Source organism: Taudactylus pleione, unplaced genomic scaffold (assembly GCF_031769625.1).
Source record: "Taudactylus pleione unplaced genomic scaffold, aTauple2 ptg000040l, whole genome shotgun sequence".
In the NCBI taxonomy this organism is placed as follows: domain Eukaryota; kingdom Metazoa; phylum Chordata; class Amphibia; order Anura; family Myobatrachidae; genus Taudactylus; species Taudactylus pleione.
The window spans coordinates 29,500,804-29,527,697 of NW_028284442.1; the positions used below are offsets into that span (position 1 = coordinate 29,500,804).

General features: G+C 46.1%; 1 protein-coding gene across 1 annotated transcript in view; it reads left to right on the plus strand.

Annotated features, from left to right (window-relative positions):
- FKBP6 (FKBP prolyl isomerase family member 6 (inactive)) overlaps positions 1-26,894 on the plus strand; it is a 94,557-nt gene that overhangs the window by 45,137 nt on the left and 22,526 nt on the right. The window contains exon 6 of the mRNA XM_088453968.1: positions 15,192-15,386. Within this exon, the coding sequence (XP_088310094.1) occupies positions 15,192-15,386 (195 nt within the window). The remainder of the gene's footprint in view (positions 1-15,191; positions 15,387-26,894) is intronic.

Consider the following 26,894-nt stretch of genomic DNA (forward strand, 5'->3'; position numbering starts at 1 on the left):
TCTCAACAGCAGCGGATCTTCCTGACTAAGGTCAAGATCTCCAATTTGCAGACGCGAGTACGCAGATGCCTGCATGGTCACCGAGTGTCGATTTCTTTTGGCAATGCGATTACTGGGCTCCACTGTGTCGACATTCGACATGGTAGGGAATGCCCAGTTTCATTCCCGGCCTCTGGAGGCATTGATCCTCTCCAGGTGGGACCGCTCTTCCCATCGGATACGGACACAAACAATGGTGCTCTCTCCGGAGGTGCATCTGTCTCTGACTTGGTGGCTCCAGACGAGTCATCTCACCAAGGGGCGTTCCTTTTGGATTCCGGAATGGCCCTCCAAAAGACGGGCACATGTCTCCGGGATTGGGGCGCAGTGACTGGTCCACACTTCTTTCAGGGAAGGTGGACAGCAGAGGAGTCTGCCCTACCAATAAGCATATTGGAACTTCGGGCAGTCTTCAGGGCCCTACAGCAAGCCAGACTTATACTACACAGAAAACCCTTGCAGGTTCAGTCAGACAACGCGGCGACGGTGGCTTACATCAACTGTCAAGGAGGAACTCGACATGCAGTTTTGACGGAGGTGTCGCGCATTCTGACGTGGGCAAAAGGCAATCTTTCTGCCATATCGGCAGTGTTCATACCAGGAGTACTCAACTGGGAAACGGACTTCCTCAGCCATCACGACGTGCATCCATGGGAATGGTCTCTTCACCAGGAATTGTTTCAGCTCCTAGTGGACAAGTGGGGTCTTCCGGAGATGGACCTCATGGCATCTCGACACAGTCGCAAGCTGCCGGTGTTCAGGTCCAGGACAAGAGACGCCGTCGGACAGGTGCATACCTGTTTCCTCCATTCTCTCTTCTTCCTCGGGTGCTTCGGAAGTTCAAAGAAGGTGGCACAATCCTGCTGGTGGCTCCAGCGTGACCCAGACATCACTGGTACTCTGATCTGCAGAGTCTCTCCATCAACACTCCGTTTCTGTTGCCTCAACGTCCGGATCTGTTGTCTCAGGGTCCTTGCCTTTACCTGGATCTGGGCCGTCTGCTTTGACGATGTGGCTCTTGAGACATCCCTCCTGAGGTCTAAAGGTTTTTCTACCTCTGTGGTTAACACCATGCTCGGAGCACAAAAACATGCCTCTGCTAGGATTTACCACAAGGTGTGGCATACCTACTTTGAATGGTGTCGTCCCAGAGGTTACGACCCCCAGGTGTTTCGGATATCCAGAGTTTTGGCTTTCCTGCAGGCAGGTTTGGACCTTTTGTATCTGCCTTGCTTCACTGAAGGTGCATGTCTCTGCCCTTTCAGTATGGTTCCAGCGAAGGTTTCCTCCTCTCCCGGATATCCGCACTTTCCTACAGGGGGTCCTTCGCATTCAGCCTCCCTTTTTCCCTCCTGTGGCTCCTTGGGATTTGGCTGTGGTGCTTAGGGCTCTCCAGGGCCCTCCATTTGAACCCCTGGGATCAGTGGATCTCAAATGGCTTGCGCCTAAGATGGTGTTTCTACTGGCTATTGCTTCCACCAGGAGACTGTCAGATTTGGGTGCGCTTTCTTGTCGCCCGCCATTTCTGATTTTTCACCAGGACAGGGCGGTATATTATACCTGCCCTGGATTCCTTCCTAAGGTGTTGTCTAGTTTCCAGATTAATGAGGAAATTATAGTGCCGGCCTTCAACTCTCCAGACCTCTCAGCAGGTGAGGCCTCTTTTTAGATGTGCTAAGTGCTCTCAGGATATATGTGGACCGTACCAGTTCTCTTAGGAAGTCGGACTCCTTGTTTGCCCTCTACGGATTCCATAAGAAGGGTTGGCCAGCCAATAAGCAAGCTTTGGCTGGGTGGATTCGTATGAGTATCTCTGAGGCTTACACTCATGAAGGCCTTCGAGTTCCGCCATCTCTTACTGCTCATTCTACTCTGTGTGTCCTTTTCGTGGGCAGCTCGCCGTGGCGCCTCGGCTATTCCGCTTTGTAAGGCAGCCACGTGGTCCTCTGTCCATCCTTTGGGCGGCGGATTCTCCTTCCTGCACAGGAGCGTCCCCACCATTAAAGGGACTGCTTTGGGACATCCCCAAGGTATCCCGTGGATACTCTATGGCAGTGGTCGAAGTGGGGCAGTATACGGCAGTATGACATACCGCCACTTCCCGCTGCCACTTCATTTCTGCTGCAGAAGATGTACCAGCGCTGGGATAGAGTATGGGATCCCAGAGCTGGAGCAGCAGCATATGAAGATGTATCCCGCTGGGGATACACCTCTATCGGTGTCGCCGGCGCTGTCACGGAGCCGGGAGTTTCGGGTCTCGGCTAGACTGCAGCAGTAAGCAGTGGCAGCAGAACTGACAGCCAATCATGGCTCACAGAGCGTCCGCCAATGAGAAGCTGCCAAGTAGCAGCTTCTCATTGGCTCACGCCCGAACATCAAAATTAAAAAGCCTCCCCTTCTTTAGCAAGTGAACCAGTCTGCGAGCCGGGATTGGCTGGCGGCCGGTGGTGACTATCCTGCAGTGAAAATGAAGCAGGGGCCCAATGATCCCGGGCCCCGGCTATGTTCCAGATGCACCGTAGCAGGTAAGAGGGAATCAAAGAGAGGGGCTGGCAGAGGGATTCTGTTGAAGAGAATAGACAGGGTGAGAGAGGGGGATGCAGGCAGGGAGAAGTGGTGGGTGGTGAGAGAGGAGAGGTGCTTTGGGTGAGAGAACCAGGGGCTAAAAGGATAGCAGGGAGTGAGAGGTAGGGGGGGGGAGATCTGGTAAGAACTTACATTTGTTATCTCTATTTCTACGAAGTCCATAGGGTCCACCGGTGCTTCAGATGGGCTTTGTTCTGGTCACCGGTTTTTCCGTCTCTTTCTGTGTGAGAATGTGGTACTTGTGTATTCCAGACTTTCTTCTCTCTTTTGTTCTCCTTCAGCCTATAGCTTGTTACGTAACTGAAGGTGCCTTGGCCTGGGGGCGGGGGGTGGGAGAGGGGCTCCGGTGCATCCTGGGACAAAAAAGATTTAACTATGTGGTGCCCGATGACAACTGCCATGGCCTATACCCCAAGGTATTCTGTGAACCCTATGGACTTCATAGAAATAGAGATAACAAAGGTAAGTTCTTACCATATATCTTATTTTCTCCATATGCAGTAGGGGTGACACAGGCGATGGGTAAGTTTCAAACCTCTTGTCCCATATAGGGGTATTCTTCATGCAGCAGGTCATAACACTAGTAACAGGAGCAAGCTACCCATTTAAACCCTACAGTCTATCATTTATGCAACCCAAGTCAGGTTTTTCAGTAGCAGCAGCCTGCATTGTGCAAGAGGTACAGTACTGTTAGCCATCCTTTTTTTAAAATTTTATTTATGGATGACAAAACTGAACAAATATATTGGCAGTAAAATAAGATGGGGTCATAGCAATATCAAGTGATAAAACAAGCGTCAACAGAATACATCACTTTTGAGCCTGTCAAATTTCAGTCTCAGAGAACATAAAAAGAGCTGGTAGAAAAAGAGAAGTGGAAGCAGAAGGAGCTGTTTGGCAAACTGCTAGAAAGGAAAATAAGGAGATATGGGAGGATGGGCAAGGGCAAACCAGATGAAATGCTCATTTCTTAGAGATGATTACATGGAAAATGGTAAACTCATGTTAAAATGATCGAACCTTTGTGCCGTATACGGTTTATAATCGTTTGGAAGATAGGAAGGGGTCAGTTCAGCCAGTCCGCTGCAACTTGAAAAGTTGCGGCTTACACAATATGGCGGAACAATTTGTTTTGGTGTTTGGAGCAGACGGTAATTTCATCGGAAGGAGGATGAACCTGGTATAGAGGATAACATCCAGGTCCAATAAGGAAGCTAACAAATGCTCCACATCATACCAGAATGAGAAAATTTTTGAGCAGTGCCACCATAAGGTGCCAGTTGCAGAACTGCCTTTCCAACAGTTAGGTGAAGTAAATGCAGAAAATGTATGCAATGTGGAGGGGACAAGGTACCATCTGTATAAAAGTTTGTTTTCTTTGATTTTAACACAAATGGAGCTAGAGGCCTGTCAGTACCAGCAGTCATGGATACCACTGACCTGCCTCCAACACTCAGCAGGTCACTGCCTCCCTTTCCAATAATAACCGATGACTTGTGGGGAATCTCTCATCAGCCACCCAGTGTACCTGAGTAATAATTGTGTTCTGTATAAGTGCTCCAGAACAACACTCTATTGTACAGCCATGGCCAAAGGTTTTGAGAATAACACAAGTATTGGTTTTCACAAAGTTTGCTGCTTCAGTGTTTTTAGACCTCTTTGTCAGGTGTTACTATGGTATACTGAAGTAAAATTACAAGCATTTCATTAGTGTCAATATTTCCAACCATCCAATAACAGTTTGGTGACTAACTATGCCTTTTCCAGCATGATGGAGCACCTTGCCATAAGGCAAAAGTGATGGCTTGGGGAACAAAACATCAAAATTTTAGGTCCATGGCCAGGAAACTCCCCAGACCTTAATCCCATTGAGAACTTGTGGTCAGTCCTGAAGAGGCGGGTGGACAAACAAAAACCCACAAATTCTGACAAACTCCAAGTATTGATTAGGCAAGAATGGGCGGCCATCAGTCAGTATGTGGCCCAGAAGTTGATTGACAGCATGCCAGGGGAATTGCAGAGGTCTTGAAAAAGAAGGGTCAACACTGCAAATATTGACTCTTTGCATAAACTTAATGTAATTGTGAATAAAAGCCTTTGACACTTATGAAATGCTTGTACCATATATACTTGAGTATAAGTCGACCCGAATATAAGCCGAGGTACCTAATTTTACCACAAAAAACTGGGAAAACTTATTGACTCGAGTATAAGCCTAGGGTGGGAAATGCAGCAGCTACTGGTAGTAACCCGCCCCCCCCTGGTAGTGCCCCCAGTAGTAATTCCCCCCCCCCCTGGTAGTGCCCCCAGTAGTAACCCCCCTGGTAGTGCCCCCAGTAGTAACCCCCCTGGTGTGCCCCCAGTAGTAACCCCCCCTGGTTGTGCCCCCAGTAGCAATTTCCCCCCCTGGTAGTGCCCCCAGTAGTAATATCCCCCCTGGTAGTGCCCCCAGTAGTAGCCCCCCCCCCCCCCCCAGTAGAGAGAGGCGTAATAAAAAAAACACTTACCTGAAACCCCGCTCCTGGTCCTGACGCTGCTACCGGCTCCTCCGGCCGATTTGCATTATGGAAGAGACGTCATGACCACATGACGTCTCTCCCATTACCCACTGCGGGAGCCGGAAGATGGGAGCAGCAGCAGCTGATGAGTCTGACAGACTCTCATCGGCGGCTAATTACAACATACACACAGCTGCCGGCAGCTGTGTGTTTGGCACTGTGTAGTGCTCACCGAACTCCGGCCGGTCAGCGCTACACACGCGATGCAGCTGTGTCACAGAGACACAGTCTGCACCGCAGCCCGCATGGTACGCAGCTGAGTGAGGTGCCCTCCAATATGTATCGCTCTACTGAGCTGCGTAACGGGAGAACCGGCCCTGGTCCTGGAGCATCACTTGAGTATAAGCCGAAGGGGGGCTTTTTCAGCACAAAAAATGTGCTGACAAACTCGGCTTATACTGGAGTATATACGGTAATTTTACATCAGTATACCATAGTAACATCTGACAGAAAGGTCTAAAAACACTGAAGCATCAAACTTTGTGAAAATCAATACTTGTGTCATTCTCAAAACTTTTGGCCATGGCTATAGTTTTCTGCTAGTGTTGTTTAAACTCCGGTGTTGGGTTTCCTCGACAGCAGAACATCCATACCCACATTTCCATCCACGGTGTTTCCAGGTGAGTCCTCATAGCCGCTAAATTACTCTGTAGCTTTCACATTGGGAACCAACTACACTAAAGTAAAGTCCATATCTTCTTTGCTGGGATTCCTGGTGAAGTCCAGTGGGGGTCGACGCCTTCCAAGGATATTTTGGTTGTGCCAATTCCACCTGTTTGCATTTATCATCTGTGTGGGTGAGTGTACTCTGATACACTTGCTGTCTGTTTTGAGCTCCAGGGATATTGCAATATACTCCATGCCTATCATTGCATGCTATTCACTGTTTCCACTGTGCCAACACATACGTGGCTCTTATCACACGCCTTTCTCACAGTGCCAGCACATATATGTATCTCGTTGCATGCTGCGCACTGTCTAAACAGTAGCAACACCTCCGTAAACCCAGCTGCATGCTACGCGCTGTTCAAACAGTGCCAATGCATCAGTGTACCTTGTTGCTTGCTATGCATTGCTCAATTGGTTCCAACACCTTTGTTTAACTTTATTGCTACAAGCTGTCCAAACAGTGCCAATGCATCCTTGTACCTTGTGGCACACTACCAAAATCCTACACTTTCTATACTCAGCTCTACCTTCGGCATTTGTGCCTACTTCGTTAACTCCTCAGCTACACCGCTTTCAGTGTGTTCCTTCATAGAAGCAAAATTCCAAAGCTTCTATAGGACGTTGTTTGGCAAATTTTCTCCTAATCCTCAACATCCAGGCTCTCCCCCATGATCCTCCTCCCAAGCTCTTTCATGGTGATCCAGGTGAGGGGGGCTCGTAGAAATATGTTCATATTAAGGGGTGGTTACTAGCTGTTTAGTGGAAGCTTGACATATACATAGAGACTCATAGATAATAAATGGACTGCAGCACAGATGGTGACTCTCAGTGGCATGAAAATTCTGCAGCTGTAAATATTGATAAAAGTGAGTTTTGAAGGAAGATTTACATTTGTTGAAGGTTGGGAAAGTGGAGTCACGAATGAGAGAATGTAGAAATCGTAATCCATGGGCGTGGCCACGGCAGCAATAGTGTAGGACACAGGGACTCTGAGCTCTCCGGCTGATAATCCTGCTTACCCCTCCTGAGACCCCTATATCAACATTACTACCCTGCTGTCTCTCACATACCTTGCCAGGAACCTGCTGACTTGGTTGGAGCTGTGTGGAGTGAGGAGAGTGGCTCTTGAGGGCCTCCATTGCATTCCCTGGGCCTGCCTGTCTTTTGATCCTGTGACTCCAGAGCTGCACCCAGGCCTCTCCTCTCCTGTTGGCTTCTGTATTACGCAGCCTGTCTGTGCCTGACAAGGGGGCTTTGCTGGGAGCTTCTGGTCTGCTTCTCCTGCCTGGCTTGTGTTTAGGGTCAGGGAGGTTATCTCTGAGTCTGATACTGCCAGAGTTCTGCCAGACATCACTATTTCTCCCTGCTCTGTGTGGAGAACTGTCAGCTCTGCAACTGTGGGACTCAGAAATCACTCACAGGTAGAGAAGTGTTGCTAAGTTTGGAGGGATCTCTGCCTGTTGCTGCTGCTGTGTCACTACCTGTGCATTTATATATTATAACTAGTCTCCTACATTATTCTCCTACATTATATTAATACTATGGGGAAAACAGGTCATGCTGCTGCAAAACTGGAACGCTTTGCCCGTTCCTCCACTCCTGTACCCCCAGTGTGTTGCGATCCCCAGGGTACATCCAAGTCTGTGACCCCACCTCCCCCTGCTGCATCTGGGTCAGATTCATCACCAGAAGTTACGCTGCAACAAGTGCTGGAAGCAGTTACCTCCTGCGAGACTAAATTGGCAGATAAGATTGAGAAAGTTCAATCCGATATATCTTCTCTTCATCAAGGTCTCCAGCAGGTCCGCGAAAGAGTCGGGGAGGCAGAAACACGTCTATCTAATCTGGAAGATTCCCAGACCCCACTACAGGCTCAAGTGGCCTCCCTGACATCCCAAATGTCCGCAATGCAACATAAAATTTCCGATATGGAGGGCAGACTGCGCCGCAACAACGTGCGGTTCGTTGGTCTCCCGGAAAGAGAGGAGGGGTCTTCACCTGAAACATTTCTTGAGAAGTGGTTGGGGGATACATATGGCAGAGACTCATTTACTAACCAATTTGCTGTGGAGAGAGCGCATCGGATTCCTACCCGTCCCCTGCCGCCTGGCGCTCCACCGCGCACATTTATAGCCAAGTTTCTTCATTACCAGGACCGTGATACTGTGCTTCGATTGGCTCGAGTTAAAGGGCCACTGGAATGCAACGGTATCAAAATTTCTGTGTTTCCTGATTTCGCAATGGATGTCCACAAAGACAGAGCTAAATTCCTTCCAATAAAGCGTCGTCTCCGGGATTTAAATCTTCAGTACGCTATGATTTTTCCATCTAAGTTGCGAGTGGTAGCGGATGGAGAGTCAAAATTTTTCTCTACACCACGGGAGGCTGCGGCGTGGCTGGACCGGAGATCTCCTGGGAACAGGCAAATGGCACCGGAATGACTGTACTGATTGCATTTGCTGATTATATTTGTTTATGCCAGAAATTGCTAGTGTCATTACGACATTAAATAGGCCTTTTTCTGATATTCCAATATTTATATTTCTATAATAGTATTTATGTTGTGATATTGTTCTTTGTCCCGCTCCCCTTACTGGGTATATTTCTTTTTTTTTCTGGTAGGGTTTTTCTTTTTCTTTTTTATTTGTTGTTTATGTTGATATTTCGGTCAAAATATGGCCGGAGAGTTCCGTTGCATTGGTGGTTATTTTTATCCCAGTGCCTTTTACACCTATAAGGATCGAGTAGTTGTATCCTATGGGTTTTAGTGTAGTTTAGTTTAGTTTTGGGTTTAAGTATGCCTAAGTTCGGGTGGGTATACAGGGTGGGGGGTGGCTTTGGATGGGTTGTCCAGTTTTTTTCTTACAAATGTTTTTCTTTATTTTTTCTTTACCACACTATTTTCAAGGTAACTTCAATTATGCTTTATCGTTCAATGTATTACAATGGTGAAACTTTTAACATGGAATGTCCGGGGGGTTAATGATTGTTTAAAGCGCTCTTTGGTCTTTAAAATGATTAAGCAATATGGCCCTGATATTTCTTGTCTAATGGAGACGCATTTGGTCGGGAGTAAGGTACTAGCTCTAAAAAGACCATGGGTAGGATGGGCTTATCACTTCTCACATACTTCATCGTCCAGGGGTGTCTCCATTCTTATTAATAAATCTGTCCCTTTTTCTTTTACTGCGGTCCAAACTGACCCTTATGGCAGATATGTGTTTCTGGATTGTGTACTGTATTTTAAGCCCATTTTATTGTTAGCAGTGTACATCCCCCCTCCTTTTTCATATGATGTTTTAAAAAAAGCTGCTGAATTTGTGGCCCGTTCTCCAGATACGCCAGTGCTCTGTTTGGGAGACTTCAATAATATAATGGACCAGTCTATGGATAAGTGGCGTGAGTCTTCAAGTTCTCTTTCTAAAGGTGGTGAGGGCTTTGCTAAGTTTGTAACTGATTTCAGATGGGTTGATGCGTGGCGAGTTAAACACCCTGGAGAACAACAATTCTCCTGTTTTTCCTCCACGCATCACTCTTTCTCTTGATTGGATTTGGCCCTGGTGTCCCCATCTGTTGTACCTAATATAACTAACATTGAATATAAAGCCAGAGGAATCTCCGATCACTCCCCACTTCTGGTAGAATTGAATATGTGTAGTCCTAGAGGTCTCCGTTTATGGAAACTACACCCCTCTTGGCTTCTTCAAATGGGTGCAGGTTCAGAGCTGGAAGTTATGTGGGATGGCTATTTTACTGACAATGTGGGATCTACCTCTGTAGCTAATGTTTGGGACGCCTTCAAGGCCTATTTACGTGGGTTTCTGATCAAAAGGGTAGCAGAATTAAAAACATTTTACAGGGAAAAAGAACGTGTTTTGGAGATGGCCTGTAGAAATCTTGAGTTGGATTACTTGGGGGACAGGTTGGAATCTTCACGTTTAAAATGGTTGACTGCACAGACAGAGTGGACTGATCATTTGACAGAATGAACCGTAGACTGTTATTTCGTTCTCATTTATATTATATGCAGGCTGACAGAACTGGTAGTTTTCTGGCACACTTGGTTCATGCTGATTGTCCTTCTGCTGTTGTCTCGGAACTAATTGGGCCTGAGGGTTCTATGGTCACATCTACACAAGATATTGCAGAGGTTTTTAGTTTATTTTATAAAAACTTATATCAAACACAGTTGACTGAGGACGTGAATGCTTTGTCATATGTTGCTTCTGCTAAGCTTCCAAAATTGTCATCCGAGGCTCAGGCGTATTTAGATGCCCCGTTGACCCTGGAGGAGGTAGATGCTGCGATTAGTTCCTTTCCCGGTAACAAGGCACCCGGATCTGATGGGATTCCCATAGAGATATATAAAAAACATGCTTGTATCTTTGTTCCAAGACTTTTAGATCTGTTTAATGGGCTCTATGAAGAGAATTTGTTCTCTCCATCTATGTCTGAAGCCATAATTGTTGTGCTCCCTAAACCCGGGAGGGACCCTAGATACCCCGATTCCTATAGGCCAATTTCTCTAATTCCCACAGATGCCAAAATTTTGGCTAAGATCCTTTCTATTCGGCTAAACACTGTTATTACTTCGGTTGTTCACCCAGACCAATCAGGATTTATGCCAGGCAAGTCGACGTCGGAGAACATTAGAAGGCTGCACACTCACTTACAGGCCTCCCATGGCGAGGAATCGTCCTCTGTTATTGTGTCATTAGATGCTGCAAAAGCATTTGACTCTGTGGAGTGGCCCTTTCTGTGGGAGGTCATGTTATGTTTTGGGTTTGGGCCGGTGTTCTTGAAATGGGTAAAACTTATGTATGCGAACCCTACTGCCAGGGTGTCATTGAATGGGTTTATCTCCCCATCCTTCCCCCTGTCTCGGGGCACAAGACAGGGTTGCCCCTTGTCCCCAACCCTGTTTGCATTGGCTATTGAGCCATTAGCCTGTATTATACATTCTCACCCGGATATTATAGGTCTACAATTGGGTAATAGAATGGACAAAGTTTCCTTATATGCAGATGATTTATTACTTTTTTTGTCTGACTATGTAACAGCTATGCCTGTGGTTCTTCAAGTCATAGAACAATTTGGAATTTTTTCTGGTCTTAAGATAAACTGGGACAAATCATCTATCCTTCCTCTTAGGGGGTTGTATCCGACTGTTCCCATTTTCACTCTCCCTCTCTGTTGGGTAAATAAATTTAAAAATTTAGGTATCTGGATAACTAATTCCCCAAAGGACTATATAGTATTGAATGTTGAGCCCCTGTTTGTCTACTTAAAGGGCAAACTAGATACATTGTTTAGGCGTTTGAATAGTCTTCTTTCCTCATTGGTCTGGGTGAATCGTCGACCACGTATTCAATTGGCAGCTCTGACCCGATCTAGGTCTGGGGGAGGTTTGGCTCTTCCAAATTTCACATTTTATTATTATGCGGCGCAGATGGCACATATACGGTTATGGCTTCAAGATGACTCCCCTAATGCCCTGCACGTTTTGTTGGTTTCTCAGATTTTCCCTAACTTTACACCATTACAGGCCTTGCTTGCGGGTAGAATTATACAGAAAGGCCCTCCCCTGTTGATGCAAGCTATTAAGATATGTAAATTGGTATCTAGTATTCTACAGTTTACGGGATTAGATCCAGACACTTCTCTATGTAGTTATCGTATATTACCTGAACTGGCCTCTTTACAGCTTGAGGCGACATGGGGTTCTAACGGTGTAACTACATTGGGTCATTTATATGACACTTCAATTCTTAAATCTTTTGCGCAACTCCAAGAAGCTCATCATCTCCCTCAATCATATTTCTATAGATATTTACAATTACGGCATGCTCTCTCGGCTCAATTTTCAGATGGCCCTCCTCTAATTCAAATATCCCCATTGAAGTCATTCCTTTTATCTTTAGGTCCCCGGAAGACGCTTTCTTACTTATACTCCTATATATTGTCTTCTTATCATAAGGATAGTTTACCACATCTTAGATCAAAGTGGGAGAGAGAAATTGGCCTTATAAGTGATACGGAATGGGATAATGCTCTAGAAGCTCCTCGTATTTCCACGACTTCTATAAGATTTCAACAGATTCAACTGTTTATTCTACACCGTACCTATTTAACTCCTGTTCGTTTGCTAAAATTTGGGGGGAGAGCATCTGACATATGCCCTAAGTGTAAAATTAGTAGCGGTACTTTCTGGCACCTTCTATGGGATTGTCCGGTAGTTAGCATTTTTTGGAATAAGGTTCTGAGAGTTTTGTCCAATACAGGTATTGCTCCCACTTTAGCTACACCATTGACGTGCTGTTTAGGCTCTATGGACGATGAGGTAGTGGACAGATATCTTAAGCAATACATTGTCAATATGTGTACAGTAGCTAAGGTATGTGTGGCTCGGTCGTGGATGGCTCCTACAGGACCAGATTATAATGCTTGGCTGTGCTTGGTCCGTACCACTGTTGAACATGAAAAACATGTGTTTATTTGTCGCAAAGCTGAGAAGAAGTATGAACGTATCTGGAGCAGTTGGCTTAAATCCTGTTATGCCCGTGCACTGCCTAATGATTGACCGGTATATTATTGTTAGGATAATGAGGTAGATTATTACTTTGTTGGAGGTAATGTGCTGTGTGATAAGTTGAGAGCAGAATTTATTGGGATCTAGTTGATTTTGCCAATTTTATGTGTGTGTGTGTGTGTGTGTGTGTGTGTGTGTGTGTGTATGTATGTATATATATATATATATATATATATATATGTGTATATATATATATATATGTGTGTATATATATATATATATATATACAGATTAATAATAATAATAATGTTATATTTTTTATAAGCAATGGATCTGGGATGCAGTTTGTAGATCTAGGTTTTATATTCCAGATACTGTTATTTGATTTTGTATTTATGTGTATGTATGTGTGTATATATATATATATATATATATATATATATATATATAATGTGTGTGTATATATATATATGTATATATATATATATATATATTTATATTATTATTGTTATTGTTATTATTATTATTTTATTTTTTTATTATTATTTATTTTGTTTGGTTATTTGTTAATGTATATCTATGAACTAATAAAAATTAACTCATTTAAAAAAAAAAAAAAAAAAAAGAAATCGTAATCCACCACATCTCCAAGGTTCTAATGGGAAAGCATTTTTCCCGAGGGAAAAAATAAGGGATAAGATGTTGGGGCAAGGAGCAGGATGGTAGGGTGTGCTGACACGCTTTGGATGTTTAGTCTTTGGGAGCCAGAGGAAACAACTTTAGCCATCTTTGACCAGCTCCATTTTTTTTTTCCCCATTATTTGCAGTCATATATTTTCCTGTAACTTAGCCTAGTGCATGGTAAATTGAAGCCTAGACTGCCTTTGATGTAATTCCCCTGCTGTATTCCTTGCCCTAATCTGCAATGTCAGGCTGCTCTATCTGGGTGGTTCTTGACCTCTTCTATTTAGGGAGCTACCTTCGACTCTTGACGTCCAGGAACATAAAAATCAGTCAAGCCTCTACAGTCATTCCGGTCAAGCTAATTTAAGGACTGGGATTGGTGTTTGGTAGTTTGACATATTTAGACAATTATTCTTGCACTTGCGGATGTTTTTAAGCATCATAATGTATTGCCTAGAGCACAGGTTCTCAAACTCGGTCCTCAGGACCCCAAACAGTGCATGTTTTGCAGGTCTCTTCACATAATTACTAGTGAAACTGTTAGCTGCACCTGTGGATCTTTAAAAATTGTCAGTGACTAATGATTACACCTGTGCACCTGCTGGGTGATCTGCAAAAAGTGAACTGTGTGGGGTCCTAAGGACCGAGTTTGAGAACCACTGGCCTAGAGTGACATAGGGTGATGGGAAAGAACCAAAATTCCTCTACCACACATCCCCTTTTCTGCCTGTGGGTTTGTTTTGGTAAGTTTTAGGCACCATTTTGATTGCTGTGATGAACTTCCAAGTGGGTAGAGGAGCTCCTGGAAAGGTTGCAGGTTAGCATACCTGGAGTGAAGGTGACGCAGCTTATCTATATGAAAGCCGCTACATCGGCAGCAAGAGATGCGGCCAATATAGGGTTGGCACACATTACTGGGTTGTGAATAGTACAACTATGAATTCCCTGGCGGTATTAACGAACCTAAGGGATGTATAGCAAACACACAGGTGACTCCAAGTTTTCAGGGTTGGTGAGCAAATTCGCTTTACTACGATAGGACACTGTCTGCTCAGGAGTCTTCTCTTCTGATCAGTATGAAGTTGTCCTTCAAATGCTGTCTTTCAAAGTTGTTTTCTGGGTTCTTTACAAACAATCGGTGGTGCCTCTGCCCTCCCCTAGTTGATCTCTTGAATGTGTGCAAAATTTGTGGGAGTGCCCTCCAGACTTGTAGCACACTTGACTAGAGCTGTAATCCCTCCTTGGTGGTGCAGATTGGGAGTTGTAATGCAGTGGGTCGGCAGTGTACCACTAAGAGTGTTTCACATACCTTTTTCCAGGTTCAGAAAGATGGATGTTGCAGAGACTGCAGTTGAAGCAGTCGTGGGGCCAAATGTAATGGGATCAGAGTTTTGAAAATGTGCGAGTATAAAGCTATACTCGCACATTTTTATAACTCCCCCTTTGTAATAGAGAGCGAGAACATGCAAACTCACATGTTCTCACACCCCCACAACTCGCAATGGCAAAACACGCATCCAGATGTTTAAATAAAGGCGTTCCCCCTCTCCAGGGCAACTCAGGCCTGGGCTGATAGCCCAGGGCTATCCCCAGGTTGATTGTGTAAAATAAAAAATACAATGATTTAATATTGTCTTTTACTGGAGAACTAGAGGTCCCAGCAAGCTCCACTCGCATGCTAGTATTTGGAGAACCACAAGTACCAGATGTGGGGACATCAACGGTCCACTGGTACCTCTAGTTCACCTGCAAAAGAAATTTTAAAATAAAGACAAGACTCACCCACCATAAAAGTATAATTTTATTAAAACATGCATGCACATTCAAACTGGGGGTGATTCAATCGTTTAGCTGGTGGCTATTTTTTTTTTTTTAAATCGCCCGACGGTATAGATTGCAGGAGGAGTCGTGTTATGGTCTGTCTTGACTGCATTGTCTGTGTCCACCTACAGCATCCGAGAGGGATTTAACGAAGTGCAAAAGACTCCTTTAGTCCGAGTTTCCATCCATTTCCTTTTTATACTGTAATGTTTGTGTACATATATTACAGGCTTTTATTTCTGTACTCATTTTTGCTGAATATTAACAGATTAATTTCCAGCAGTGTTATTTCCCCCTCCAAATAGGCTTCATCATGTCTGTCCCGCCAAGCCGCATCAGAGGAAGAGAATAGACAGCTTGATGCCGCTCGTCTGCTTGTGTACTTGAATCTAGGGCTCACATACCTGAAGCTGGAACATCCTTCCCGTACTATGGTATGGTGTGAGAAAGCTTTGGCAATAGACAGCAAAAATGTTAAGGCCCTTTTTCGCTGCGGACAGGTAAACAATTCTCATTTTCAATTGCTGGAGAATAACGGGAGAAAATTGCTGTTTTTTTTTTTTGCAAAATGTAAAAGCATTACAAAAGGTGCATGTATTTACCATCCGATAGGTCTCCTAGTGTAATATCAGTTATTTTAAATTATTTATTGTTCACCTAAAATACAAGGTTATTTTGATGCACAGATTTCCTTTTCCCACATGGTTATTAGTTGCAATCACTAGTTTAAACCTGAACACACTATTTTGACAGGTATATAGGGCAGTGGTTCCCAAACTGAGTGCCGCAGCACCCTTGGGTTCCTCGGGACGTTTGCAGGGGTGCCTCAGGTCAGTGGTCCAGCACCAAATCAAATTCATTATGGTCAAAGTAATGTAAATATGAGGACAAACAGAAGCAAAAACCTGTCCACCACTATATAACCAAACCTAAGGATGACAGGGAAGCACAATTTACTTCACTACATTTTTTTCTGAATTTCTCAATAACAAACTTTTGGCTTAGAGGTGCCATGAAAAGAATACTGATATTCTAGGGCACCGTGATTCAAAAAAGTTTGGGAACCGCTGGTATAGGGGTTACCATATTACTGGAATATATCTAATGAGCAGTGGGTGTACAATACATCCTCGGAAAGATACTGTCCGATTACAGAAAAAATAAATCATACTGGATGAATTAGATTGGGCTTAACCACTTACCTGGCATGGGATGCGACTGTGGCGAGCTGGGATTTAGCTGACATGGTAGCATTGCCTGAAGATCTAAAGTTCTGTGAAAACCATAACAAGCAATCACCAATCTCTCTAGTGCAGCGTAAACAACAGAATCAAATGTTTGATAGACATTTAAGCTGCATACACACACGACGACTACCAGATAACGATCGTTATCTGATCATTCTGCATGTGTTGGATGATCGTTATCGAACATCCAACACATGCATTAACCTATAACGATCCGCGATTAACGATCGCGTGTCCCTATAGGAAATCGGCTAACATGGTCGATATCGACCATGTATAACTGATTTTCCGGATGATGGTCGTTAACGACCATTCGTGCCCGCGCATCGACCATCGCTAGGTCGTTGCAGGGGGCATTAAAGTGAACGAGTTGATTGATAATGATCCTTTTCTACTTCAGGTTCCATAGGGGGTCCACAGGGTTGACCTTGGGGTATAGCTGGATCTGAATCCACGGGCACCACACAGTTAAAGCTTTTGCTGCTCCTTGGATGCACTGGGTCCATCCTCTATACCCCGCCCCAGCCACAGGCACCTCAGTTTTAGTTGATGCCCGGCCGGAGTTGGGTCACCTTAGCGCAGGGGGGCTGCTTGGCAGCCCCTAAGCTTCTTTTTAGAGTTTTTTAATTACTTTCTTTTTTTATTATTGACTATTCAGAGCGGCAGCATCAGACTGTCCATTGGACGTCCAAGCTGCCGCTCCTACACCCCGCGACACCAGTACAGATCTGGGGATCGTGGCAGGACCCCAGAGTCTGTACTAGCACGGGCTCTGGGCTCTCCCACGACTGCTGCCGGAGCGCCGGGGACAAGGTAAGCCTCGGGTCACTGCTTGCGGTGACCCTCGTGTACAAATGCAGTCGCATGCCTCCCGGTCTCTGGGGACGGACCGGAGGCACTAGCAGTGGCAGCGGGCTCCCACTTTCCGGAGGCATACTCCGCAGGACCACTAGACCACCAGGGTATTATGCGGGAGCCAGCGTCCCTGGGGTTAATTGCTAGCCAGGGGAGGCAGCCTTCCCTGTTTAACGGTTTAACGGTTCGGTCACATACTGTGGTGTGCTACATGGTGCCATATTTGTGGGCTTGTGTGCTGCATACTTGTGGGTGCACCAAGAGTACATTCTGAGCTTCCCTGTTGTGTTGCTATATATATCTGGGTATATATATATTTTATCATGTCTGATGAGGAAGTTGAGCGCTCTACGGCTCCCACTCTGCTCTCCTGCAGGATGGGCTGTGTGTGAGGTGCCATCAGTTACCTGGTCCCTCTAACCCCCCAATTTCGGGACAGGATCCTCCTTGGGCGGTGTTTTCTCAGGTGCTGGCTTCCATCACGGACCATCTGGCGGTCCCAACTGCTCTCCCCCATAAGGGGTTACCCCAAACAGCCATCCCTCCTCCGGGTGTGCTGCAATTATTGCAGTCTCCTGGCTCTCAGACTGTTCATCCATATGCGGGGTTCCCTATGTATGTTCAGTCTCATCCAATGACGCAGCAGTCAGTCATTCCCTTCCAGGATCTCCCGCAAGCGGGTCAACCACCATGTGTGGATGTGTTCTCCAATTCAGTCCAGAGTTTGGCGGCTTCATCTTCAGCCTTTCAAACTATGTTGCGTAGTGACAAACCTCACAAGGTGTCAAAACGCACTGTTATGTCATCCAGTCTGCGCAGCTATCAGACTCAGATGTGTCCTCGGATGAGGTGGAATTGCCTGAGGACTCTGATTCGGATTCCCCTGCCCGGGAAGTGGAGACAAAATGTGCCGGCATTGGTGCGGACGGTGCGGTCCATTCTTGGTATAGAGGATGACGCCCCGGCCCCTAAGTCCAAGTATCCAAATTTGAAGCAGGCGACGGTGACTTTGGCTGTTTTTCCTCTCTCTGACCAGCTGACTGATCATATGGCGGAGGCCTGGCAGTCGCCTATTGAGAGATTCCAGCTGCAGAAACGTTTAGCATCTAGTTATCAGTTTCCTGCAAGTCATTGCAAAAAGTGGGAAACCCCGCTTGCGGTGGATTCTCATGTTACTTGCCTAATCAAGAGTGCTACCTTGTCTATGCCGTCCATTTCATCCTTAAAGGATCCCACGGACAGGAAAGTAGAAACTTGTTTAAAATCCATTTATTCTCTCTCTGGGGCGGTGGCCCATCCGTCCATGGCCATCTCTTGGGTGGCTAAAGCCATTGAGAGCTGGGCCAATGTATTGGAAGATACTTTTCCTGAGGAAGCTCCGGATGTTCAGAGAGCTTTAGTTGGACAGATGAGGGATGCCGATTCCTATATTGGAGAAGCGTCATTGGATGTCAGTCTTCTGACTTCCAGAGTTTCGGCGGTAGCGGTCTCTGCTCGCCGGTCTTTGTGGCTTCGTTCTTGGAGAGTGGATGCAGACTTTAATGGGGAGATTTTGTTCGGTCCTGACCTGGACAAAATTGTTGATACTTTGGCAAAGTCTAAGTCGGCGTTTCTGCCATCAGCAGCTGAGCCTTCTAAGGCTAGGACCTCAGCCTTTCGGTCCTTTCGTACTCAGGGTAAGTCCAAGGGTCAGTCCTTCCCGAGGCAATCGTCAACTAAGGCTGCCCCTAAACCAAAGAAGCAGGCCTGGAGCACTAGACGCCCTGCTTCCAAGCCAGGGGATAAGCCTTCAGCCTGATGGGACTGGCCTCTGTCTGGGGGATCCCAGAGTGGGAGGTCGACTTCTTCAATTCGCCCAGTGCTGGTGCAACACCACCACGGAATCTTGGGTACGAGAAGTGGTCTCTCAGGTGTACGCCATGAGTCTTTCTCAGGACAAGACCAAGGCCTAGCAGAGTCAGGAAGCCATAGAGTCCTTGCTGAAAGCAGGGGTTGTTATTCCCGTTCCACTTTCTCAACGCGGGACGGGTTACTACTGTTTTCTGTTTCTGGTTCTGAAACCCAATGGGTCTCATTGGCCTATCCACAACCCAAAATCGTTAAACAAGTTCCTCAGAGTGCCCACTTTCAGGATGGAAACTTTGCGTTCCATCATTCTGGCTATGGAATCGGGGGAGTATATGGTCTCCCTGGACATCCAAGACGCCTACCTCCATGTTCCTATAGCACCTTTATACCAGCGGTATCTGAGTTTTGCTATACGTCGGCTTCACTTCCACTTTCCGGCTCTGCCCGTTGGGCTTTCTAGAGCTCCAAGGATGTTCACCAAAATTATTGCTGTCATGGCTGCCCATTTGCGCAGCCAGGGTATACGGCTTCTGCCGTATCTGGATGACCTCCTATTGCTGGCAGGCTCTCCAGAGGTACTTTTGCAACATCTGCACCTGACAATCGCTTGTCTGCAAGCGCACGGGTGGCTGATAAACTTGAAGAAGTCCTACCTCATTCCATCACAGAGGATGGTTCATTTGGGAGCCCGTCTGGACTCTCGTCAGCAAAGGATCTTTCTGACTCCAGATAAGATTTCCTCCCTACAACTACGAGTGAACAGTTGACTGATGAGTTCCCAGGTGTCGGTTCACTCGGCATTGAGAGTTCTAGGGTCCATGGTGTCGACATTCGACATGGTGGAGTATGCCCAGTTTCATTTCCGGCCCCTTCAGGGGCTGATTCTATCCAAATGGAACGGGTTACCACACCGGAACAGGACTCAGATACTGGTGTTGTCTCCGGAGGTGCACCTGGCGCTGGCTTGGTGGCTTCATCTCACCAAGGGTCGCCCCTTTTGGATCCCGGACTGGATTCTGCTCACGACAGATGCCAGTTTCCGGGGTTGGGGGGGCAGTGTCGGGTCCACTTTCACTTCAGGGCCGTTGGACGGCGGAAAAAGGGGTTCTTCCCATCAATATTCTGGAACTTCGGGCCGAGTACAGGGCCTTCCAGTTGTCCGCTCTTCAAGGAAGGGCAGTGCAAGTTCAGTCCGACAACTCCACCACGGTGGCGTACATCAACCATCAAGGGGGGACTCGCAGTCAAGCAGAAGTGTCGGAGGTATCACGCATCCTGTCTTGGGCGGAGTGCCACCTTCCGTTCCATCTCGGCAGTCTTCATTCCAGGAGTTCTCAATTGGGAAGCGGACTTCCTCAGCCGTCATGACGTGCATCCCGGGGAATGGTCCCTTCACCCAGAGGTATTTAAACTACTCGTGGACAGGTGGGGACTGCTGGAGGTGGACCTAATGGCCTCCCGTCACAATCGTAAGCTGCCTGTGTACAGGTCCAGGACAAGAGACGCCGGCGCAAGCCTGGTGGATGCGCTGTCAGTGAAATGGACATTCCAGCTGGCATAGCGATTTCCTCCGATATTCCTGCTGCCTTGGGTCCTTCATAAATTCAAACAGGACGGCATCACGCTTCTGTTGGTGGCTCCAGCTTGGCCCAGACGTCCTTGGTACTCCGATCTTCGGGGCCTATACATCGACGTTCCGTTGCTTCTGCCTCAATGTCGGGACCTGTTGTCTCAGGGGCCCTGCCTTTACCCGGATTTGGGTCGTCTGTCTTTGACAGCGTGACTCTTGAGACAACTCTCTTAAGGTCCCAGGGGGTTTTCCAGCTCAGTCATCAGCACAATGCTACAGGCGCGCAAGCCTGCTTCCGCCAGGATTTACCACAGAGTGTGGCATATTTATTTCCAATGGTGTGAGTCCAGAAACTACAATCCTCAAGTGTTTCGTGTTTCTAGGATTTCGGCGTTCCTTCTGTCTGGGTTGGACCTAGGCTTACATCTAGCTTCTTTTGAAAGTTCATGTGTCTGCACTTTGTGTGGTTCCAGCGTAGGATCGCTACTCTGCCTGAAGTCCGCACCTTTTTCCAGGGTGTTCTCCGGATTCAGCCTCCCTTTGTTTCCCCAGTGGCTCCTTGGGATTTGGCAGTGGTGCTTCGGGCCCTACAGGGTACCATTTGAACCTCTTGAGTCGGTGGAACTCAAGTGGTTGACAGTTAAAACTGTTTGTTTTTCTCCTGCAATTGCTTCAGCCAGAAGAGTGTCAGAATTAGGTGCGCTTTCTTGCCATTCTCCTTTTCTGATTTTTCACCAGGACAGGGCAGTGTCAACCCTGTGGACCTCCTAAGGAACCTGAACTAGAAAACTAGAGATATGACAAGAACTTACCTTTTATCTCTGTTTCTACAAAGTCCATAGGGTCCACAGGGCACCCGCCCTGACGCACCTGGGTTCGTATGGGCTCTGTGGCTGGTCACCGGTTTTCCGTCTCCCTCTCTGTGAGTATGGTTCTTGTGTGTTCCAGTCTTCTCTGTTTTTTTTTTCCTCCGGCCTTGGCTACTTGCCAACTGAAGTGCCTGTGGCTGGGGCGGGGTATAGAGGAGGATGGACCCAGTGCATCCTGGGAGCAGCAAAAGCTTTAACTGCGTGGTGCCCGTGGATCGAGATCCAGCTATACCCCAAGGTCAACCCTGTGGACCCTATGGACCTCGTAGAAACAGAGATAACAAAGGTAAGTTTTAACCATATCTCATGTTGTCGTTTAAATCGTTCACTTTATCTGAATGTGTGTATGCACCTTTATAACAGATTTCCACATCTTGAGCAATGTTTGTAAATAATTTTCAACAAATAAAATTCACAAGTATTCCATTATCAAAACTGGGAAATTTCCTGTTATGTGTAACCTAATGATGTCATTAACAGCATTTAGTAAATTAATTGTTTTCAGTTAAAGGTTTTAATGATCTTAATCACTAAGTTTTATAGCATTAGTTTTCAGCTTTACTGAAAATAGCCTCTTCATATCCATATATTGGTGAAGGGGAAAAAAAAACAAAGACCGCTTAACAAAACAATCACCTTATTAATATTGAAGATTTGAGCATTCAGCGCTAAACCTTATTAAATATATGGTTAGTGACCATAGAATGACGGGATGATACACAGGTTACGATTGTAGGTGCGAATATAGTTTTACTGAATAGATACTTGAAAATCAATCAATGTATTTATAGACATGAAATTAGTCAACAACATACGAATACATGTACATGTACAACTGTTAAAAACCGAAAGTGCTAGATGTGCACTATCTAATATTATGTCAAATGCCCACTGAAATCTCGCACTAAATTCACTGTGCTGAGACCTTTCTGATATGAAACTTAATGGAAATGTCAATCATCAGTGATTGGGCGAGGAATGGGGGAGAGAGAATAGCGGCGTCCCGCTACCTCTTGCAGTGCATGTAGTAAGGATATTCTTGTTTGACAAGTGAGGTATGGATAATAACTAGTCTTGATGCAATGTTGATGGTGGCTGGAGATATCTGTCCAGGTAGGAGGAGACCACTCGGACTTGGGGTACAGGTGCTCCGGACTGGGGTTGTGTTGGCTGGCAGCCTGAGTGAGTGGTACGTCTATTGAAAGACTGTAAAAGACTATTTCACTATTGTGTTTTTCTCCCATTGTCAAATTCCCCTGTGCTTGTATGTGTGTGCGTGCGCACCTTAGTTGGAAACCACATAAACAGGGGTGCCAGGAGGGGGGGGCGGGTACTAATGGCCCGGGCTTGCTGGAGGGGCTTGGCAGCTCCCCCCTCCCTCCTACCTCACAGAAACCTAGTACACGCTGGTCGCGCCCCCTCCTGGCTTTGTGCAGGCTGAGGGGCTCACAAAGACAATAGCACAACTAAAAATAGTTCTCATCAATAAATTACTGGAATAGGACACCCTCCTTAATGTCCCAAGGGTAATATTGAGCAGCGTGGGATATTACCAGTCTGTGGTATGTATTCTTTATTCGCCTATACTCCTGAGGAAGCTGGTAGCTAATACACCAGCGAAACGCGTTGAGGGGAATATCATTGCATTGACTATTTACTGGATGTGTTTTGGACTTCATCATTAACCCCTCCTATCAAGGATTGCGGCGTTGCGAGACACCTGGTTGTTTTCCATTTATTGTTCCTATTAATTGGCACTGAAGCTGGCCACACACTAGACCAACTTACATCCAACCAGCCAACTTGTTGATTGGTTGGAATGAAAATCTGGTAACGTATGGGAGTAAATAATGATCAGCAATTTGCTCCTAAATGCTAGAAAACTGATGAAAATGGTAATTCAAACAAGTTTGTTAAATGTTTGATCTAAACTATTTGTTCAAACAACAGTTTTGGTCCATTTTCCAGTGTTTGGGAGCAAATTGCTGATTGTATTCCTTACCAGATTTTCATTCCAACCAATCAACTAGTTGGCTGGTTGGACAGATAATCTTTAGATGTGTGGCCAGCTTAAGGGTGCTTCAGGAACCCTTGAATTATACACCACAGACTAGCACCAAGGATGCCTAAAGGAACTCCTGGAATACATACCACAGACTGGTAATATCCCACGCTGCTCAATATTACCCTTGGGACATTAAGGAGGGTGTCCTATTCCAGTAATTTATTGATGAGAACTATTTTTAGTTGTGCTATTGTATTTGATTCATGAATTCAATCGATACTTTATAGCTATATTCCACAGCTGTATCACTGCCTATTAGGCGATTTATCTATTCATCGGAATATTTCTGACAGTTTTACATCTATTTTTTCTATTTATTTATTTATTGTTATGTGGATATGTCTAATTAAATGTTAATTATTTTTTAATTACAACCGTTCATCTTGGCATACTTATTTACTATTCACCATATTTATTTGTTTATTGCCTATATATTTTTAGCGCTGGTTTTTATATTATTTATATTTTCCTATTATCTTTGGGGACTGACCATCCCTTTACCAGCTGCTTGGTTGACAGCGCGTTAGTTTCATCCAACTAATTATTTGGGCTCACAAAGACCCCTTCCCGCGGCACTGCAAAATTTATTATTTTTCTTCTTCAGGGTCTATAGGGCTCCACAGGGAGACATTGAGGTGTAGGTGGGACCTGGAGGACCGGACACCAACAGGAAAGCTTTTCAATCCCAGGATGCTCCGGTCCTTCCTCCTATACCCACCCACAGCCTGAGGGCACTTCAGTTTCATTGGTGTACAGCAGGAGCTGGACCACAATTATAACAGGGGGCTGCATTAAGCAACCCAAGCTTTAATTTTATGATTTAATTTACTTTTTCATTTTACCATAACTGGCGAGCAGCACCAGACTGTCCTCCGGGATATCTCTGCTGCCGCCCCATCACCCCTCCGCGGCGCCGTGACACCAAGCCCATGCCAGGTACTTCCGGCGGGGCTCCGAGGGGGACTAGCTAGCAGGCCCGTCCCCGAACCCCAGACTGCAGCCTGGACCCGGTGGTTAACGTCGGCCAGGGGATAAGGCTCTCTCCCTGCAGCCCCTCCCCCCAGCTCAGGGTGATTTTCCACTGCGGTCTTGGTGTTCCCTGAGCTGCTCCTTCCTCACCTTCTGCCCCCTCAGAGAATCGCGGCAGCCATTTTATGTACAATCTCCCTTTATACCTCGCCCACGGGCCAGGTTATACCAGCCACTGCGGTCTGTGTAGTTGATTTTAGTGCCCATTGCAAACATGTAATGTTTTTTTCTGCATTTGTATGTGACTTGTGCTAGCGCTAATCTCTATTTTCTATACTGTCAGTTTATACCTGCCATTTTTTCTACTATACCCTGACATACTAAGGTATAGGGGTTTATTGTACCTCACATCTTCTATACAATTGTGGGGGCTATCACTTACTATATAGCGCAGTTGCACACTACATTGTGCCATTAATAGGGCGGTTGCACACTACATTGCGCCATATTTCACATACTGCAGGACCCACCCTGGCTCGGCCTTTTCACAGATGCTGACAAACCTTGCGGACCACATAGCAGTCCCCGTGGTAGCTCCCCCTGTGGGATGGCCACAGCAGGTACTCCCTGCAAATCCAGTGCCTCCCCCATGAGTAGACGTACTGTATACCTCAGTGCAGAGTTTGGCTAATACCTCTACGGTTTTTCATGAAATGCTGCAAACGGAAACGCATTTACCTACTAAACGTGCTGCGTTATAGTCCCAGTCCACTGTTATCTGATTCTGATATATCATCTGGGGATGCAGAAGAAGCAGACCTCTCTCACTCTGACTCCGTCTCAGGGGAAGAGGAGCCTCCTGCTAAACTAAATATACCTGCTCTTGTGAGAGCTGTAAAATCTATTTTACAAGTAGAAGAGGATGAACCCACTCCTAAGAATGCACTTTTTATACAACAAAAGGTAGTTTTACCAGAATTCCCTCAATCAGACCAGCTATCTGATCACATGAGTGAAGCATGGAATATGCCTGGTAAAAGGTTTCAAATTCAAAAACGGTTCAGTTCCTTTTATCCTCTTCCAGCTACTGATTGCACTAAATGGGGGAACTTCCCATTTAGTGCAATCAGTGGATTCTCGTGTAACATGTCTGGTTAAAAATGCCACAATATTTATTCATACTGCAACCTCCTTGAAGGAGACTACAGATAGATGTATAGAAGCTTGTCATTTACTCTCTTACAGGAGCTATTACTCGTCCTGCTAGGGCTACGGCCTGGGTGGCGAAAGCCATTGAGAGTTGGGCAGAGGCTATAGAAGAGACATTTCCCCCTGATGCTTCAAAGGAACAACTATCCTACGTATCTCACATTAGGGATGCACCCTCCTACTTAGGTGAAGCAGCTATGGATACGGCTCTCCTGGCCTCCAGGTTATCTGCCACTTCGGTAGTGGCCCGCCGTATTGTTTGGCTTCGTTCCTGGAAAGCAGATTCAGACTCAAAACGGGCTCTGGAGTCTCTGCCTTATTCGGGAGACACCCTATTTTTTCAGAATTACATATAATTGTGACTACTTTGGCAGCTTCCAAGACAGCGGTCCAGCCCTCTGCATATAATACAAAACCTAGGACGTCAGCATTTCGTTCCTTTTGCCCTCAAGGCAAAGCCAAGGATCAGTTCTTTCCACAGCAGCAGACATTAGCCAAGGCCTCGTGTGAGGACAAGCCTGCAGCCTAACGGGGCGGGCCTCTCCCTGGAGGCTCCTCCACATCAGATACCTGGGTAAGAAAAGTGGTCTCCCGCGGATATGCCCTCTCCTTCCTGAGGCGGCCCCCCCCCCCCCAACAGTTCTTTTGCATAGGACCTCCATCGGACTCAACCAAGGCCCTGCTACTCCAAAAAGCCATTCAGTCCTTACTGAATTCAGCAATACTAATTCGGGTCCACTCCTCACGACGGAGCAAGGGCTATTATTCTACCCTTTTTTTTTTTTTTTTTAAGTTCAGAAGCCCAATGGGTCTCATTGGCCTATCCTCAACCTCAAATCTCTGAACAAGTTTATCATTGTGCCCAGGTTTCCATTCTTTTATCCTAGCTATGGAGCCTGGAGATTTTATGATGTCCCTAGACATTCAGGATGCTTACCTACATATACCTATAGCTCCTTCTCATCAACAATATCTCCAGTTTGCTACACTGCAGCAACATTACCAATTTCAGGCTCTGCTGTTGGGCCCCTTGGGTCTTTACCAAGATTATGGCGGCCTTTCTTCGTCGTCAAGGGATCAGACTGCTCCCATATTTGGACGATCTCTTGCTGTTGACCAGCTCCCCAGAGACTCTTCACCGCCATCTGCAGGTAACCATTGCCTTTCTACAAATGCACTGTTGGCTGATCAACTGGACACCCTCTCAAAGGATGGTACATTTGGGAGCCCTCCTGGACTCTTGAGTTCAGAGAATCTTCCAGCACTGCAGCACAGACTATGCAGACTGCTTCACAATCGCAGAGTGTCGATTCACTGTCCATAGCCTGGTGGCTACAGACTTCCCATTTGAACCAGCGTCATCCCTTTTGGATCCT